This window comes from Colias eurytheme, chromosome 1 (genome assembly GCF_061535395.1).
Source record: "Colias eurytheme isolate Ceu_HAF_F1 chromosome 1, ilColEury1 Martin Lab GWU primary, whole genome shotgun sequence".
In the NCBI taxonomy this organism is placed as follows: Eukaryota; Metazoa; Arthropoda; class Insecta; order Lepidoptera; family Pieridae; genus Colias; species Colias eurytheme.
The window spans coordinates 2,573,450-2,594,695 of NC_142980.1; the positions used below are offsets into that span (position 1 = coordinate 2,573,450).

Genomic DNA, 21,246 nt, shown 5'->3' on the forward strand with positions numbered 1-21,246 from the left:
AATAATGTTGCAGTGATAAAAAAGAACTTTTATACGTACAAGTTTCGTTGAGGTTTATATTTTTTTGATATCTCTGTTCTCTTCAGTTTCGCTTGGAGTGATAGAGACAAAAAACACGATTAGGCGTAATTGCTAGTGCACCGAGTATTCAATGATAGACGATTGACTGGCGCCATGTGCAATCAAATAATTGTTTTTGTACCTGACATTGCGGTAAGTTGATTGATTTTAGAATTTAAAGAAAATTAATTATTTAGATAGGTGTTAAGGCCGATTTACGCTATACAGTGTGGCGACCGGGCCGTGCCCCGTCCGTAGCTCGTACAAACATTATTGTATACTCTCTGTATGAAAATGCCTAAACATTGTTCAGCGTTGAAATTTGTATATAGATAACTAGCGGTCCGCCCCGGCTTCGCCCGTGGTACATATTTATGTTTTCTCTACATAAGAACCATCCTGGTACTTCAAGGAATATAATAAAAAAAGAATTATCGAAATCGGTCCACTCGTTCTCGAGTAATGCGCTTACCAACACATTTTGCGATTCATTTTTACACGCTTTATATTATTACACGCTTTAAGTATATTAGCTTCACCTGTATGTTTGTTTGTAACCGACTTCTTTGGGCGCGATTTTGACCCACTTTAAACGGCCAGATTTCGTTCAAACTTTGTAGATTTATTGAGGACCGATGACAATACACTAATTTGATAAAATTATTCCATTTTTTTTAGTTCGGTTTCTATAAAAAGCGTGTTTTTTAGTTTTTTGCACGCCTCATAAGCGAAGCGTTGAGGTGGGTACTACTGTCACTTCGCGCAAAACATCTGATTTTTCAAACTTAAAATGTCTTTATGTATCATACATTGCACTTGTAAGATAATACATACACACACATATTAAGAAAAAACACTATTTTTAACGTTCATGATATTTTTGATGTCATTTTTGTTATTTAAACTAGTTAAAAAACAGTTTAAAAAAGTTCTGTCTTGGACGTCCGTGTGTCTGTATGTGCGGATCCTTTTTCTTGTTAACACGATAGCGACCGAAATACTTTACTAATCGAGTCTTTTTTTTTCTCTTACGCTTGAGTATGCTCAGGAATAGAACCCTTTCATTTTTCAGGGTCTGATTCGATGTGGTTTAATTGTTATTAAATAAACAAAAATAATAATTAATAAATATTTATTAAAAAAAAATTATGAGGCGTGCACTTTTGGATTTTCCAAATTATTTTTTTAACTATTATTTTTTTATTATATTATAGATTATTATTTCACGACAGCTCGCACGGTAAAGCGTAAATCATGCTTTATTTTCGTGGAGATTTTATCACGTGGGATCGCTTCGCATGCGGAAATTAGTTGTTCCTGGATACCAACAATCGTGCCTCGCGTCCTGCGTGCGTTCTCTACGCATTACAATTATTAATACTTGCATGAAAAGGGCTCTTGCGGATACTATGCGTACGGGGCAATCCCGCGTGTAAAAAAAAGCTAAAATACAAATAAAGATATAAAATTATTGTTATGTCGCACAACCTTGATAAATGTACAAAGTTGAATTAAATATGTATCCTTTTAAAGTGGGTAAAAAATTAAAATAGATTCTATAGAAGTCGGTTATGTGGTTATATACTTGCCTACATACTGACGACGCATCGACCACATGGTTGTGTGGTCGATGTGACGACGCTAATATAAGCGTGTAAAATACCTACCCAATGTGTAGGTTTTCCCTAGAGGAAAGTTCGGTTTCTCCACTTCTATTATTTTGACAAGAAGTAGGCATCAAATACTATATATATATGTATAAAGAATTTAAAGGATTTTATTGTTTTGGATAAGTTTTAGATAGATGAAGTCTGAGTTGATTGTAGTAAAATATTCGCGATTAGGTTTTAGTTTTACAATATATAATCTATACTAATATTATAAAGCTGAAGAGTTTGTTTGTTTGTTTGAACGCACTAATCTCGGGAACTACTGGTCCGATTTGAAAAATTCTTTCGGTGTTAGATAGCCCATTTATCGAGGAAGGTTATAGGCTATATTTCATCACGCTACGGGCAACAGGAGTGGAGCCACGGGGGTGAAACCGCGCGGAGCAGCTAGTCACATAATATTGGTTTTAAATATAGATATTATTTTGGTATGAATAATTAAAACAATGCTGTTAAAATTTAAAACATTCTAAGAAATTAAAATATATTTATTTTTTGTTACTAAAAATTTAAATTGTTGCCAAAGTATTGCTAGTTCGAATTTATTTTATCCAAATCATATTTTTTTTTATAAATTCAATTTTTCCGAATTACTACGAATATGAAGATAATATAGTTACTTATTGTTGCGTAATATTTTAGGTATATTTTATTAATTAATCTGTAAGTAAAAATCATAGAAATAAGTAGATATAATTAGATGTAATATTTCGTTTATGTGCCTATAATTAAGTGTTTGTAAAGTTACATGAAATGTAAAATAAATAGTGCCACATTATTAGAGAACATTTTTTTATTGAATCCATCTATGCTGAAATAAAATAACCGCTTTTTACTTTTAGCGGTTATTTTAATACTATATCAAAATAACCGGTTTTTACTAAATGCATATAGTTAGATGTATACACGGTACACAATATATACCAAAGTAGTAATTTTAACATGTTTTTCTGTCTGTATGTTTGTTCCGGCTAATCATTGGAACGGCTGTATTGATTTCAACGGGACTTACGCCGACGGATAGTTTTATCACAGTATTACAATAATATTTCCTACAGTAATGAAACGCCTTTGATATCGCGCGATGCCGCCGTCAGCGTAGGTACTTACGCTGTCACACGAAAATATGCTAGGGTTGCAACTAATGGGAAATAAAACAATTGTGATAACAATATTAATATTATCATGAAATCATTTACTCATATGTACATTCAAAATAATTGCGATTATTAAATCTGATGTGATTATTTGTTCATTCATCCATACTAATATTATAAATGCGAAAGTAACTCTGTCTGTCTGTCTGTTACTCAATCACGCCTTAACTACTGAACCAATTTGCATGTAATTTGGTATAGAGATATTTTGATACCCGAGAAAGGACATAGGCTACTTTGTACCCCGGGACATAGGATAGGTTTTATCCCGGAAATCCCACGGGAACGGGAACTATGCGGGTTTTTCTTTGACTGCGCGGACGAAGCCGCGGGTGGAAAGCTAGTAAATATATAATTACATATATTGCACTGCTAAATATTAAAAATAAAAAAATCACGAAAATTTTTCTAAGTAAAAAACGTAAAAGTGTGAAGTTTAGAGGTAACTTCGTGAATTTTTTCTATCGAGTCAATTTCAATATTTTATGTTTTTGATCTGACAATATCATCGAAAATATCATCAAGTTTTACATACCTATATTTTATTTTTTATATTTGGTCTTGAATATTACACGTATCAACTAAAAGTTGTTGGTGATTTGACTTTATACCCACTCTTAAATCAATGACTTCTTTCGCGTAAACTTTACAAAAGCGATATTTATATTTAAGTTCGTCTTCATCCAAGGAAAAGGGATCATACCTAGGTTTATATGTTTTTTTTTCCTTGGGGGCCGTTCTTCATCCAGTTAATCAAAAATATTGAAATATTTAGATAATCCATAACTAAAACGCCACACTTTTATAGGTTACACAATGGTTAAACAAGATCTCGCGACTGAATAAGGGTTGCACAAGCTGGCATATGAATAACACAGCCTGTATAACAACTGTATAGCAGGGAAGTGTCAAAAAGCGTTTATTAGTAACGTTTTTGTTATAACCTTGTTATACTCAGTGCATAAATGTTTATTAGTAACTAGTAAGGCAGTTCATGACTAAGCATTATTAATTGTTATGGTGAGCGTGAAGGGCATGCATGGTGCTTAAAGCCCGATTATAAATTCATTCCGTTCCCCACGCTTATTGAATTATTAATAGGTTAAGGTGGCGTAATTATCAAAGCGATAGTTCGATTTAAAATTAAATTCTGTTTTCCTTTGTACCTTATTGCTATTTTTTAAAGCATCCTGAATACCTACAATAATTAATACATATATAATAATAAACAAGTTAATACAAATTAAAAATCAATGTTTAGGTAGAATTATTGGTACCTTAGAGTACCTATGTATTAGCAAGCTAAATACATACTCTAAGATTGGTACTGTCAAATTAAATTAATAGTTCAAGTAGGTATCAATATATTGTATCAATATCCATAACATACTATATATATACTACCTATATAATATTATTAATGCGAAAGTAACTCTGTCTGTCTGTCTGTTACTCAATCACGCCTTAACTACTGAACCAATTTGGTAGTTATATAGATATTTTAATACCCGAGAAAGGACATAGGCTACTTTTTACCCCGGGACATAGGATAGGTTTTATCCCGAAAATCCCACGGGAACGGGAACTATGCGGGTTTTTCTTTGACTGCGCGGACGACGCCGCGGGTGGAAAGCTAGTTTAATATATGCGTAGAACTTGTTGGGAATTACCATAGACACAATTTATATTTAGTCTAGGAATATTTAAAAAAGTTAAGCAGGCTTGTTGTTAAAAAATCAAGTTCTAATATTATGGTTAAGGTTAACGTTAGTAGGTATTTTATGTAAGCATAATTATTATGTGTGCATATATTGTTGTAGCAAATTTCATTATTATTCAACATTTAATTCATTATTTGTCTGTTTTTGATGGCCGGCAAAGTTATCTAAACTTTTTGCCAACGTGGGCAATACGTCCATTTTTGACGTAAATATGACCTCTAGTCAGATTATATTAAAGTCCATTTCAAAAATGTTGGTAAAGATGTCGTTTAATTTAAAAATCAAAGCATTTTCATGAAAAGTTCCTGACTTAAGTGGCTGGGCAAAGTTACCCAGGTATTTTTCTCTTTTTCATACAAATACAGTAAAATGAGCATGACTTTCGATTTCTTTTACTGGAAAGATTTCGTAGTAGGATTATATTGTAGGCAATAAAAGGATAAAAAAAAGCAAAACGGAATATTAGTCAGTGACTATTTAATAAAAATAATTATATTTTTACATTTAAGTTGTGCTTAAAATTCAGCGATTTAACTTTATTTACCATGGTTCTTTTCGAGATACCAAATTTAGCTTATTTTTCTGAAATTAACCGAACAAAGTAATATTATTAGTATCAACTTATGTGGTAATATTAAATGGGCCAACCCTAATAGACCGGGAGATACTGACACAAAATTTCGAGTCATTTGTAACAGGATGGCGGTTCTACAGGGGTCTTAGTACGCAATGACAAAAAGAAAAATGATGGTGTGAACGCTGGTACCGGTGGGTTAGTCGCGTGGGCGTTAGTCGAACTTGTCGGAAAAATAGCGAAAGTCAAACGATTTGTAACACAAAAATTTTAGAATTTACCGATAGCCCATAAAAAAGAAGTAGGCGGTAGTGTCATGCCATACTTTTCCGGTATGACTTACAGCCCGCCATACCGACGCGAATGTGTTGATTTAAAAAAAACAATTATTCAACCATTTGTACCAAGCTAACTTTTGCACAGGTAACCATCGTCGTGCAGCCATTTACGAAAATCGCCATGCCATATACTTTTCGGACGATTCCAAATGGTCGCCATACCGCCGAAAATCTGCAAAAAATTTTTATTTCGCCTATCTTTTTGTACCAGTATTGCATTTGGCTTTTTGGAGAGTATTTGATAAAATGTGACCATTATTATATTTGCCATACTTCTAGTAGGGGGAAAAAGTGCTGTCATACTTGAAAAATAAATTTATTATTAATTTATATAAGTTGAGATTTTCAACACCTAGATCTTTGAAATTTTGTATTTATATTCGTTGATCCTCAAACTTACAGGAAAAATAAGTGCCATACTGTTACAAATCGTTTGACTTTCGCTATTTTCCGATGAGTTCGACTAACGCCCACGCGACTAAGCCGCCGGTACCAGCGTTCACACCATCATTTTTCTTTTTGTCATTGCGTACTAAGAACCCTGTAGAACCGCCATCCTGTTACAAATGACTCGAAATTTTGTGTCAGTATCTCCCGGTCTATAAGCTTTTTTGATGGTGGGCAATGTTGTCAAATGGAGATCGCTAAAGTATTGGGTAATTTTGCCCACCATTTTAACTTTTGTTCAAAACAACCTTCAGTGGTAATATTAGCAAACGTTATTTTATAAAATATTATGAGTAAAAATAACCTGTGTTTTCGCCATCTTGCACAAACTCTACCTTGAAATTGAACTTTCAGTTTTCACCATTTTTTGCCCGCGAAATCACACATGATAATCGACGAGTTACAGCAAGTTGCTGATTTAAGTTAGCGACACACACAATAGGCAGTGTTGTCAAATATATAACCTATGTTACACCAAATAGGTACTTTGAATGTTGCCAGAGTATGGAGGTATTTTTGCAATTTTAAAATTTTCTTATGAATTGATCTTCGGGCAAAGATACCCGTTGTGGGCAATGTTGGCATATTTCACGGTACCTTCTGTTTTATTTTCATTCACTTACTGAACCATCAACATTTATTATATCAAAATTATATGGAAGAATACCTGGTATATTTTTTATGCATCGTTTAAAATAATACAGAACATAGCAACTAGCAAGTCCGTGCCTAGCTATCAATTCGATCTACAGGTTATAATTACCGTTCGTACTTCAATGATATATCACACCTATTTTTCATTGTGAGTGGACATATTGACGGTTGACTTCCATTTGCGCTCAAATATGGCTCAAAAGACCCACATCAAGGTAAAACCTTCGGAAAAAAAGGTAAATAAAAGGGAACATGCGAACAGTAGATTTGTGGATTTTTGCAATCGCACAGATTTGCACGGATTCAAATATATTGTTATGGAAGATTTGAGCAGGATGGAAAGGTGCGTATAAATTATTAAATATTCATTTGAATGCAAAATAATAGCAAATATAAAATATCCATTACATCAGCCCACTTATTCTTATAATACGACATTGATACTCGTACCTAATACTTGCATAGTTGCTGTAACTTCTAAATTCTATATTATCATCTTTCTGTATCTTGAAATCTAAAAAATATTCGACTCATGGCGACTCACTATAATAGTTAACGACCATTAGTTTTTATTTCATATTGACCTTTCATTTTGATATAACATGAGCATTTTTAATGGCTACAAAAATAATTCATATTTTCATGCACGCTCATATTTTAAATTCGGCTATGGCTTGGTTATTAGATATCTTCATTAAGGTGCAGAACTCAATTTCGTAGTTACTGGTTTACTTGTAAAGGAATTAATAAGTGATCTATATGATTAAAAACAAGACTGGAACACTTAACTATATTTTTAGTGACGCTACTCAACAATAGATGGCGCTAGGTATTGAGATTTGTATGTGTGTTTGTATGAATAGAGCATTGTGGTAAAATGCACTTATATATTAAAAAAATATATTTTGAACATCATTTCCAAGCAAAGCAATTATGAATTGTTTTTCATTGCCAAGAAAAAGTTATATTTTATAATATTTTTCAGGATTTGTTGGGCATTAGCAGTTTGTATCAGTATTGGATTTGCTATTTATTTTGTCGTAACAGCTTATAAGTGGTATGATCGAAACCCTATAGTTACGGTAAGTAGTTCTTTGGCATATTATGTACCTAGTTAGATATAAGTTACATATTATGTAAATTTATTGACATTATTTTAAAAGAGCAACTATGGAGTTTCTTGCCAATTCTTCTCCATAGATACTGCTTTCCGAATCGGTGGTAAATGTTAAAAATACTATGTAATGACGATTCGAAAGTGCTACTAAATAGTAGTCTAATTGAATAAATGAATGTTTGAGTTTGAGTTTGAGTTTGAGTTTTTATATCAAAATCTAACAATATCAAACCAAAACAAGTTTGTTTCTGAGGTAATGAGCACACTAGAGATTTCACTAACCACAACGGATATCTATTACCAAATCACGGAAGATGTCCAATAGTCTTGTTTATGAAATCTTTTAAAACAAATCTAGTGAAATGAAGAGTGAATGAAGTTTAAGTTAGAACCAATTACTTAATACCTATCTAATGTCGAATGCTAAAAAACCCATAGTTTTATAAATTACGAACAATTTGCTTACAACTTGCTTTGAAGTGCAACATTAAGCTACTCCTAGTACCTACTTCAACAATTCACGTATAAATTACCTTTTACATTTCATATATAAATGCTCATTCGGCACCGCAAACGCAAACGCTAATCCACTCGAAACATTGCGAGCCTCCATATATTTTAGAAGTACCATTATATTACAAGCGCATACAACAATAATCTTTTGGAAAGTGCTCTTCCAACAGACGCAGTATTTACGTTAATATTGCACTTATATAGGCTTTGAAACTCTAATTGCTAACCAAAATATTTGTTGGCCTCACATGGGTTTACGTCAAACGTTTCCACGAATGATAGAAGTTCAAAGGTTATTTATCGAAATATGCATTGAATCACGAATGTTCTATCCGTCGCCCACTGACGAATGGTCTGTAGTAATTGACTTCGGAAATAGAGGTCTCTGTGTCTTGTTATAGGTTTATATACCAATTACTTGTAGGATTATCGACAGAAATATCTGAATGAAGGTTCGAATGTACCCAACATTTTATGATAAAAAACTAGCTTTCCGCCTGCGGCTTCGCCTGCGTTTTCAAAAAAAAACCCGCATAGTTCCCGTTCCCGTGGGATTTCCGGGATAAAACCTAGCCTATGTCACTCAGAAATGATGTAGCTTTCCAACAGTGAAAGAATTTTTCAAATCTGCCAAGTAGTTTCGGAGCCTATTCAATTCATACAAACAAACAAACAAACAAAAAATCAAACCTTTCCTCTTTATAATATTTGTATAGATGTATAGATTAGGTTTTTTCTTCTATGTACAAAATACAAATAAAAAGACCTACTATTTAATGAATGCCTTTTTAACTCTTGTCAATTAACTGGCACTTATTCGTACCCAATTCTTGCTACTTACCACCTACGCATTTCTCGAAACTAATAAATCCTTTGAAAATTCTTTTATAATCTAAATCCTTTCTGAAAAAAAGTAAGTTCACGTGTCCCTTTGAGGGGTATAGCGCAATGCATTATGCATTTGTTCCTACGATTAATTTTCTCCTTTCAGAACGACATTCTTACTAGAATATTACTATTTACGCAAACGCTAAACAACATATCATTTCATCTATAGTTATCAATATTATAGGTTATAGAAAGCACGCAGGGTCCAATTTGGGACGTCCCATTCCCGGCTGTGACTATATGCAGTTTGAATTTTATATCTCTATCTGCAGCAAAGACATGGTCTGATAATTTGTAAGTATATTAGTAGTATATACCTATATTTATAGAAAAGCTCATAATTTAGCTCAGACTAAGTTAAGAGGTTTTTATTCTCATTCTCTTTTTTATACGTCGTAGTAACTTTGGTTTATTACACTATTTTGTATTTCAAAAACTAGATTTGGTCGATAGTCGCCCTAAAAAGAAAAAGACGCCACTTCCCATACTAAATCTTTTATTGTCGTTTTACTATCTCTTACTATCAAACAAGACCATTAAAATTAATATTTTGAAAGTAAGCTAGTTACTTAGACAATAACGCAAATACATAATACACATCCACCATGGTTTCAGTTAGCATAAAAAAATAAACAACATTGCATTATGTACGTTTATCTGGATATATTGTATTTTAAAGTGAAACTTTTATTACATCGTCTCAAACTTTATGGTCTGTGTAGCGCATGTCGCGTGTATCGCGGCTGCCGAGTAGGTATAGGTACCTACTCGGCAGCCGACCGTCAAAACCGTACAAAGCAGTGTTCGCAACCGTTCGAACAGTTTCACTTCCGTGGTTTCATAAAACCACACAACATTTTTTATAACCTTGAAATGCTTTAGAATAAATTCGAACACGTGGCGGGAATTAAACCCTCGTGTTCCGCCTTACCGGGGTGATTCATTATTCGCCTCGTGTTCGAACTTTTTATATTCTTCAAAAATTTTCTGTATTGTTTTTTAGAACGTTTCCAAGCAACACATCAAGGAAATTCGTATTTGAGACGCTCAAACTGGCTCCCCTACTGTTTATGCCTTCAACAGCTACTGAAGAACAAGTGGAGGAACTACAAGTGCTGCAAGAAATTTTGGACTTCAACAGTATATCTGTGAAAACGTTTTTTACCGAAGTACGTATCTTCTTTATCATCAGCTTTATCGTGCAATAGGAAATTAATAAAAAGTGAAGTCCCATGTCCCCTAGTGGGGTAAGGGGCAGATGCATCATACATCTGTTTTACTGATCGATTTTCTTTTAGGGACAAGTAGGTGATCAGCCTTCTGTGTTCTGCCAGACCGAGACATTTTTTTTTCTTTGTCTCCACCGGGAATCGAACCCATGACCCCTCGGTGCTACGCTCACGCGTCAACCACTGTACCAAGGAGGCGGTCGGAAATTAATAGGGGCCAATAATTGTTTGTATGTCCTTACATACAAACAATTATTATCATTATACATCCTTATGTATGATGATTCCGCAGTTACAGGTGTTGCCTATATTAGAGAGGTTTGGTTAATATTATAAATATGAATGTCTGTATGTATGTAAAAATGTATGATCGTTGAACAGTTAAAACTATTGGTGGGCTTTGGTTTATATCATATCATAATCCTAGACTCCTAGAGATTATCAGGTACGGTTCAATAGATTGTACAAGAATATCGCATAACATGTACTTTAGCCCTCAGGTTATATGGATACAGGATTAAGAAATCTGGATATGGCCTCAACAATGGAATAGTGGCCCCAAATTGTTTCCAATTAATAACTTATTGCGAAACAATTTTTAATTATTTATTATTTACTAAACATTTAAATATAAAACAAGAATGAACTGAAACAAAAATTTCGCGTGAACCGTTTACATAAAAGTAATAAAAGCTTTTTCAGCTTTTTCAGCGAGAAACCGTCGTGATATCGTTGAAATCTAGTTCCTGTTAAATACAAACATGATCGTACAAAGTACTATTGGTAAAAATAACGTGAAAAACCACGTCAAAAGGAAATTGTATGCTAGTGTTTACTAGGCGGAATTTTAATTATTCTTCCGAAGTATATATTGTCGGGCCCTTTTTTTTGAGGCCCTAAGTTTGTAACCATTTAATTTCCAATCAATAAATTGAAAATCAAGGGTTTAGAAAATTCTTGCAATAAAAAAGTTGGTTAATTAGACTTACCTACGACTTGTTGCTTAGAATAGTACAATCAAATTGGCTTGGCTGCATTTCCGATTTTTATATAAATGTTTTGTCTTTACTCGGTAGGTCCCGGAATATTTCGTATATTTTTTTAGCTTATAAGGATTATATATAAGGATGCCCTGAAAGAAAACAGTAACAGTTTTATTTCCACCATGTAACGTTTGGTTCACCTAGTTATTCTATTAAATATAAAAATAAATGAAATTGTCAATAGGATTGTTGCTAATATAGTAATTGAATCGTAAGCGGATTTACACTAATCTCTGTAGATGGGCATTATAGCTTGATATTGCTAATTGTGTAAGTGCGGATAATCTTATAAAGGACTAGCTGCTCCGCGCGGTTTCACCCCCGTGGCTCCACTCCTGTTTCCCGTAGCGTGATGAAATATAGCCTATAACCTTCCTCGATAAATGGGCTATCTAACACCGAAAGAATTTTTCAAATCGGACCATTAGTTCCCGAGATTAGTGCGTTCAAACAAACAAACAAACAAACTCTTCAGCTTTATAATATTAGTATACATACGTGATGATTGTTAACAGAGTAAAATGCTGTTTGTATTGAAATTTTATTTTTTTATTCTTCTCTGTTTCTATTGCAGTATGCGTGTTGTTTTGTTTATTAATTCTGTATGAGAGATACAGAGGCATTGTGGTTTGTTAAGTAATGACGTCGTTGGTTAATATCTAAAGAAGACTATCGTCTGAGATTGTACTTACGTTGAAAAATGCTTTATTCGTCTCATTACGTCATGATTCTATATTGATTTGGTTTAGTATTTTTTCCTGTAACCTTTAGTAACTTATCGTTGGGCTGATTGGGACGAAAAGGATTGTCGTTTAGTCGTTTTGATGGTATAGATTGAATTTATTATGTTATGTTTATGTTTACCATTCAAATACAGTGAAACCTGGTTAAGTGAGACATCAAAGGACCTGCAATGTCGTTTCACTTATAGAGGTATTCCACTTACCCAGTGTCTCAGATATACAGGTATAAATAAATATCTGTCTCATTTACAGAGGGGTGATAACGATTGTAGCTTTCGTTTTGACATTTTTCAAATAAACATCTGTATGATAGTAAAGCGAAACTAAAACTGAAGGTAATTGAAGCTCAAAATTTGTACTTACGTACTTGGAATTACGTGTGGAATTAGTGGGTTGAATAAGAATGAGTAAACAAACAATGTTATCTCAGTTGCAGAGGTTTATGCACATAAAATTTACTTGTTGTCTCAGTTATATAGGTAACTATGATGATAAATCGAAAGAACAAATCCCAGATATAGAGGTTTACCTCGTCCCACTAACAGAGGTAATTCAGTGCCAAAGTGTTGGGACCTCAGCATGAGTTCCAGTTATGGAGGTTTCTCACTTATCCAGGTCCCACTTAACCAAGTTTCACTGTACTAAGCAATGTCTTTTGTTGTGTAGGTGTTTCTCGTATATTATTTATTAAAAAAAAATACATTTCCTTTTTTCTTAAATTTCACGATCCTTTTCAAAGTTCTTATTTAACAAAAAGCTTTCCAATCCTTATGAAAATAATATGAATTCATAGCCCGATTGAAATCTTTATACCTTTATTATAGAAGAAAATATATAAAAGCTTACAACTCACCGTTCGTCTGTAAGAACTCTTAACTTTCAGTTATCCCCTACAATATCGTGTGACAATTTAATAGAGCGATGTATGTGGAAGAACACAATGTACAGATGCGAGCAGTTGTTTCAACACATCTTCTCCACTGTTGGTCTCTGTTGCGCCTTCAATTATTACGCAGTTGATATTAGTTTGACTACGGAGTATGTATTTTGTGTGTTTGTTTGGTTGTTGCTTGAAAAATATCGCATATTATGCCATTAATCACTTTTTATTTGTGTTTGTATGTTTGATTGATCACCTAAACAGCTTTTCATATATAAGCATATACAAAATTATACTTAGGTACACTTTTTTTGAAAGTACATTTTATTAATTGTAGAAAAATAATCCTATGATTACAAGTTTCATCTATTACGCAGTCGATACTAGTTTGACCACTGAATAATATCTATATTTTGTGTGTTTGTTCGCTTATTGCTTGAAAAAGTTTTCGCATAAATAACATTTTTATAATTTGAAAATAATATTTTAACAATTTTCTTCCGTTTTATACTTCAAAAATAATTCGAGTAAATATTATCATTACTTAAATATTAAGCAATAGGACCAATGCCCCGAAAGAATTTTCCCTAACAATACATAGATGTCAAAATAACACTACCAACTGCAAATGTACTGCTCTGGAAAATGTTACCTATATAAAGTATCTAGGTGTGATTATTGACAGACACCTTACCTGGAATATACAAACTGATTTAGTAAAGACACGTGTGAGAAAATTAACCTACATTTTTAGAAAACTAAGACTAATTGCAGATATCAAAATGATCAAAATGACTTATTTTGCTCTTTGCCAATCTATCTTAAACTACTGTCTCATTTCTTGGGGTTCCGCAAAAAAATGTCATCTTATAAAAGTTGAGCGCGCGCAAAGAGCAATTCTTAAAATCATCTTTAAAAAGAATTTAAGATATCCAACCAAAGAATTATATCAAGAGGCTGGTTTACTAACGGTGCGTCAGCTATACATACTAGCAGTAATACTAAAATTTCATAAAATAGCTCCAAACACAATTATAACGAACGAGCGCACTCGAAGAAATCCTGTATGGAGGAAACATTGCTGTAATATGTCTTTAGGTAGCAAGGCGTTTATATTCATGGGACCTTACTTATACTCCATAATGAACAAAAAACTAAATATCTTTCCTATGACCAAGTTCCGCTGTAAAAAATATGTTACAAATTGGCTATTTAATCTAGACTACTTAGAAACTGAAACTCTCGTTAGCATAATATCTTGATTAAAATATAAACTTACTATTAAAATAAACACTCATACAACATCAACACATACACACACACATATACACGCACGCATACACACACGCATATATACACACACTTAATACTTAAAATGGCAAGTAAAGTTTGAAATATTTTTTATGTAATTTACGATGAAAGAGATTGAGCCTCACAACACAGGGGATCCTAGTGTGGGGTTCAATGCAGCATATGTAACTATATTATGTAACATTTTTTGAAACGAATAAAGAAATTTTTCATTTTTCATTTTTCACTTACTTAATTACCTACATATTACTGCGCAATAAATCCGTTTATGAATTTCATCATTCTTATGTATACTATCCACTATTAACTTGAGCGTGGGAAGTAAAAGAAAAAAAAATATAACAGTTAAAACGTGATTAAATTCCAATTAGTCTAATAACAATATGGGCGTTGTTTTGCCTTTACATTGTCAATAGACAACTAAAAGGATTTAAAAATAAAAAATGTCCTCTATCGTAAGTAAAGCTTTGTGATTTAATTAATTAGTAAGATTGTTTTTATTATCTGTTTATTTCGATAAAATAAACTTTAAAGATAAATGTTTATTTTGTATTAGAGGAAAAAGCCCAGTTTGTTATGAGTTCTGTATACAATAATAATAATTTAAAAATAGTATTATTATAAGCCAAAAATTATCAACACAAATCTTGCATAATTTATTGCATTCTTGATAAAATGGACGTAATATGTAGAAGTGCATTCCACTTTCATTATGACTTTGCCCTAACTACTTTAAACATATTTGTGTAAATAAACATTTAATAAAACAATTTGAAATCTCTAGGCTTTCTTATTATAAATGCGAAAGTAACTCTGTCTGTCTGTCTGTTTCTCAATCACGCCTTAACTACTAAACTAATTTACATGAAATTTTGTATAGAGGTATTTTGATACCCGAGAAAGGACATAGGATAGGTTTTATGCCGGAAATCCCACGGGAACGGGAACTATGCGGGTTTTTCTTTCTTCTGTGCGGGCGATGCTGCGGGTGGAAAGATATGTCCGCGCTGAAAACATAGTGCAAGTCGGTAAAGAGAAGAAAGTGACTTCGTTTAATAATAATTATATATATAGTGAAACACACTGTATCAATGAATAAAGAAATATAATTATATTATGTAAAACTGAATCCGATAAAGATATCATATTATCTTCTAAAATAATATCATAATAATATTAGCTATATGCGTCACATGGTTATGAATATAATATATCAGTTAGCGGAAATACAGCCCAATAAAGTCATTCAAATAGCAGTGAAAAGATCCTGAAATCAAAATTCTCGACACTTCCTTTTTACAATTTCATCCTTATTCCCTTTTGAATATCGCAACTGATTTTAGTTTGTTATGCTTGTATTGCTAGAGCTTGTTTTAAATGCTTTCGTCTACTTTATTGCGTTGTGAAAATTTTGTACCTACTTCATAGTACATAGTATAAGACAAAGTCGCTTTCTTTGTACCTATGTCCCTTTGTATGCTTAAATCTTTGAAACTACGCAACGGATTTTGATGCGGTTTTTTTTATTAGATAGAGTGATTCAAGAGGAAGGTTTTAGTAGGTATACAAATTTATTAGGTTTTAGACAAAGCGGGCGAAGCCGCGGTCGTAAGCTAGTAAACAATATAAAAGAAATAATAACAATCGCTCCTTGCCGATTTCGGCTACAGCGACTGCTGTGTCTTCTTTACGGTCGCAGAGGGACAATGCCTTGTCGTGCGCTCGGAGCTAATGTAGCCAATTTTAGCGAGGAATTTACGGTCACATTTAGGGCAAGTCAAAACACCATAAAATAAATAATATGTACCATAATCATAGTAAATCTAGTTATAGTAATAGGTACCTACTTATTACTAAGTATAGATATAGGTACCTACTTATTACTATAACTGACTGTCGACATTTGGTGTACCTATGTCTGAAAAAGAAATATTAATGATTATTGTGATCAATAGTCAATACTTTTTTAAACATAGGTAATATAGCGCTAATATGGTATATTTTACTTTCATAAAAGTTTTATAAAAATGTAGATTGCATGATAACCTGTGATACTAACACTTGTAGTAGGTATATTCCATTTTTGAAAAATAAAACAAGTTATTTTAATTTTCTCGAACATTTATTTTTTTATATTTTCTCTACAGTCAGTAGGTATGCACGCTAAAATGTGTGGGTTCCTTTTTTTGAAAAAAAGAAACAGCTCATAAAAAATAAAAATATATATTTTTATTGTATAGTAACACAGAGTTATTACACATGCCTGCGCCTCGTCGAGTTGCGTCTTGTGGGTATCAAACGGCCCTCACTGTTATTTTGAAAACGGACCCCAATGATTATTTCAGTACTTTAACCGCTTCACAGGGGACTTTGGTAAGTTAATATTATATTTAGGGCTGGTTTTTCAATCCTTGGTTAAAACTTATTCGTCGAATGATGTATTTCTTTTATATATAAAAATGAATCGCAAAATGTGTTGGTAAGCGCATAACTCGAGAACGGCTGAACCGATTTCGATAATTCTTTTTTTATTATATTCCTTGAAGTACGAGGATGGTTTTTATGTAGAGAAAACGTAAATATGTACCACGGGCGAAGCCGGGGCGGACCGCTAGTGATGTATAAAAGTACCATTTTAAAAACGTATTCTATATAATTGCCTGTATTTGACAGTTTAGGTGACATTTTAATATTATCGTGTAAACTTTATTGGACAGATAAGTTTTATCCAAGCATTGAAAAATTGGCCCTTATTATAATTATAATATTATACTCGTATAAGAAGTGCAGTAGATAGAGACTCCTCTTGTCTACGATAATCGTCTGAAATAGACGTAAATGGCCAATGATTGAATATTGTATTTATTATAATAGCAGTTGTTGTTGTAGCTGCTGACCACTTATTCGTTGGCGTGGTCGAATAAAATTAACAGTCATTGTCATATTGTAACATTTTAAATTTTTTACAGAATTTATAAATTTCGGAATGATTCAATTCAATTCGATTCCTTCCCATTTATAATATTAGGTAGAAACTAATCGATGGATAATTTGTTAAAAGAGTTGCATACCTTTAGACTTTTATTTAAAACCACATAATGGGTCTTACATGCAGTACTTTAGACCTCCGGTAGAGCGTTACAACGTAGAATGCCTGATTTGTTACTGCACGGTAATAGTATGCTAATTGCTGAAAATAACGAGTTTTTCAAGGATTTCAAATCTATTTATTAAGTATATTATCTATCCCTGGGTTTCAATCAATGTACATCCGTTTATAAGATTCGCGTAAGATCATACGTACGAACTTAGCGTACGAAAATAATAAATTGGTACAGACAATAAAATAATCAATTTGTTTGGTTCATTTTCAACGTTTTCAATTGAATGGGCTTGAATAAAGGCTTTGGAAATGAATAAATTGAGTTTAAATTTTAAGAAATAAATATTTCTTAATTGGAATGGTTCTGTTAAGATACCTACAATAAATTAACGACTTTATATCCAAATAAATAATTCTTACCAGGTTTTCATAGAGAACGCCTACAACCACCCCGACTTGGACTCATCATTGCGGGTGATCAATCCTGCTGAGGAGGTGATGATAGCTCTATCACCAGAGTCCACTTACAGTACACCCGGGATACGGACATTCCACCCGGATAAGCGGAAATGCTATTATAAAGATGAGGTAGGTAAAAACAAAAAGAATAAAAAAGCAATAACAAAACACCTGCACCCACACCATGATGTATTAAAATAACGTATAAAAATGACGGAGGTGCAAAAGAAAAAAAAAAAGATCTAAAAAACCTATATCAATACACCACCAGCCCCCGTACCATTAGTATAACAGTATTATTTCCAATTTCATTATTTTCTATAGATAATCTATAGTTAATATTATAAAGCTGAAGAGTTTGTTTGTTTGTTTTTTTGTTTGTTTGAACGCGCTAATCTCGGGAACTACTGGTCCGATTTGAAAAATTCTTTCGTTGTTAGATAGCCCATTTATCGAGGAAGGTTATAGGCTATATATCATCATGCTACGACCAACAGGGGTGGAGCCAGGGGGGTGAAACCGCGCGGAGCAGCTAGTACTATATATTATTCGGTAACAGTGCTTTCCCTCTGGATATAATACTGTGATAATACTGCTATAGGGTAACTTCCTGCACATAATGCTATTTAAAACTCCTTACTTACTAGTAAAAACCTTACCAACCTTATATTACCAAAACACTACCTGTACTTAAAGATCTTAAAAAAATCAGACGCAAACTCTATCTATATATGTATATAAAACTCAAAGGTGACTGATATAGTGATCTATCAACGCACAGCCCAAACCACTGAACGTATCGGGCTGAAATTTGGCATGCAGGTAGATGTTAGGACGTAGGCATCCGCTAAGAAAGGATTTCCCGAAATTCTTGCGGGAATGGGGAAAAACGGGGATGCACGTACAAAGTCGTGGGCGGAAGCTAGTAGCTTATATTATTAATATACATTTACGTTGTAGCCTTAATAGTTAATACCTTAATCAGCCGTTTCATTATGACCCCATTTCATATATTGCAATATCTCCCAATATTTCGCACACAAAGTACACACGTGCACCTGTTGAAGTGAGCCGTGAAGCGGTAACTTCGCTGTAATTATCAGAACGAGATTTCGCGCTCTGTGACTTCGGGATTTCGCTTCTATGTGATATGCTATAGTAGTGCATTGGTCTTTTGGCACGAGGCGATATTCGGAACTATAGCAGTCTTCTTGTTCGTCGTTTGATTTGGTTCGGTATTCACTTTTATGTCAAACTAGCGGTCCGCCCCGGCTTCGCCCGTGGTACATTTTTACGTTTTCTCTACATAAGAACCATCCTCGTACTTCAAGGAATATAATAAAAAAAGAATTATCGAAATCGATTCAGCCATTCTCGAATTATGCGCTTACCAACACATTTTGCGATTCATTTTTATATATAAAAAAAATCTTGATGAAAGAACGTTGAATTTGTTGTTTGATGCGCTGTTTCCCTATTCAAATTATGCTGTTCCAATAACTTATCATTTCGTCTCCTCAGTTTTAGATAAAATTTGGCATAGATATTTCGAGTATCCAATCTGTAATACTGACTTTTCCGTCTGGATATTTGGCATTAATAAAGGCTCGATTAGCATAGAGGCTACTTTTTATTCGTGATATTGATGTTGAAATAGGGTTTTATAAAAGTTTCAATTGCACGCCGAAACGATCTGTATTGACAAATGTTAGACATATTAAAAAAATCCCAAGGATTGCATCAAATAAAATTACATAATTTTGAAACAAATTTGAAAAGATATTCAGGTACTATTATTATTTACATTTTATTGAAGCGCTTAATATCAATACTCCCTGGTGGCAATATAATCAAATATAATATAATCAATCAATAACAAAATCAAGTTTCCCGAATAACTTGTACACAAGTTTTTCGGGAAACTTAAATCTTTCATTATTTGCTTTGTCACAACATTATTATTATTTATTACTTTTGCCATTGTTCGTGGTTGGCGTTTAAATTATTACTTCGATATCATTGTGTTATCAATCTTTAGATAACAATTAAATTTAAATTTTCTTATCATATATTATAGATGGTTTGATTACAGTATCAATGATATTTTAGTATAAAATATTATAATTTTACAGAAATAGCAGGTGTTGTTTAGATGAAGGATTAAAATTTCTCATTTGTAAGGGCAGTGTTGGCTGATAAGTATTTGATACAGATAATAAAACAACGGTAGATATATTTTTCGCTCAACCATATAATAGATATTATTATAGAATTATTTTTAGAAAATTTATTCATTGTTCGTTATTTTATCACGTTCTTTATTGTAAACTAATTAAATGGCATTAAAAGTTTTAGATTAAGTAGTAGTAGTAAAGGTTTTAGATTTAGAAAGAAAAAAAGAAGAGCAAAGAAAAAACATTTATTTCTAGAAAAAGAGACATTGTCTTAATTGAGGCAGTAATAAAATATGAGAAAATAACGTTAGATGTATGAAAATAGACATAGACATAGAACAAATGTTGTTACTTATGATGTTAGCTATCTTGTCCTGCGAGGTTGCTGGTGTTTCACAAATCACAAGTAACCGTGTATATAGGTTTGTAATTATTATATGTATGTATGTATGGTTTTAATGCATAAATGCATAAACTACTGGACCGATTTTGATGAAATTTGTCACAGATAATCTTTAGACCCTGAGAAAGAACATAGGCATTATTGAGAAATATGCTGGGGCGGACCGCTATATTTATATTTTCTCCATAGCGATATTACATAAAACGTTCCGTGATTAATGGAGGGAAAAACTCAGAGGCAGTACCTACTGTAGTCCATAAATCCATTGTAAGTATTTATTAGCGACCTTATCAGCGGATTGCGATAATATGATCGCGGATTAAATGATATGAAGATTACAAATAGCGAATTTACTATCGAATATTTAGTTTTTGTATATTTGGGTTTCAAGGAAATACTCGCGAATAAAAATAGTTCATAATATCGCTGGTAATAAATAATATGTCCTTGATTCTTTTTCGTTTGATTTACCATCTTCATACATCTTCTTTATTTTTATGGTTGCGTGGATGTTTTAAGCGATAAAGTCTGCTATTGTACACTTGCCATGTTCATGTTTTCTATGTTATTTATCTGTTGTAATTACTGGTATTGTACAATGAAGTGTCTGAAATCTTCTTCTTCTTATGTATAAAAATGAATCGCAAAATGTGTTGGTAAGCGCATAACTCGAGAACGGCTGAACCGATTTCGATAATTCTTTTTTTATTATATTCCTTGAAGTACGAGGATGGTTTTTATGTAGAGAAAACGTAAACATGT

At 32.8% G+C, this 21,246-nt stretch overlaps 1 protein-coding gene across 1 annotated transcript in view; it reads left to right on the forward strand.

The window, feature by feature from the left end:
- The first annotated feature begins 6,812 nt into the window (after window positions 1-6,812).
- LOC149910909 (sodium channel protein Nach-like) overlaps window positions 6,813-21,246 on the forward strand; it is a 37,203-nt gene continuing 22,769 nt past the window's right edge. The window contains exons 1-6 of the mRNA XM_090103526.1: window positions 6,813-6,964; window positions 7,607-7,703; window positions 9,324-9,433; window positions 10,143-10,308; window positions 16,710-16,718; window positions 17,872-18,036. Of these exons, the coding sequence (XP_089959652.1) occupies window positions 6,813-6,964; window positions 7,607-7,703; window positions 9,324-9,433; window positions 10,143-10,308; window positions 16,710-16,718; window positions 17,872-18,036 (699 nt within the window). The remainder of the gene's footprint in view (window positions 6,965-7,606; window positions 7,704-9,323; window positions 9,434-10,142; window positions 10,309-16,709; window positions 16,719-17,871; window positions 18,037-21,246) is intronic.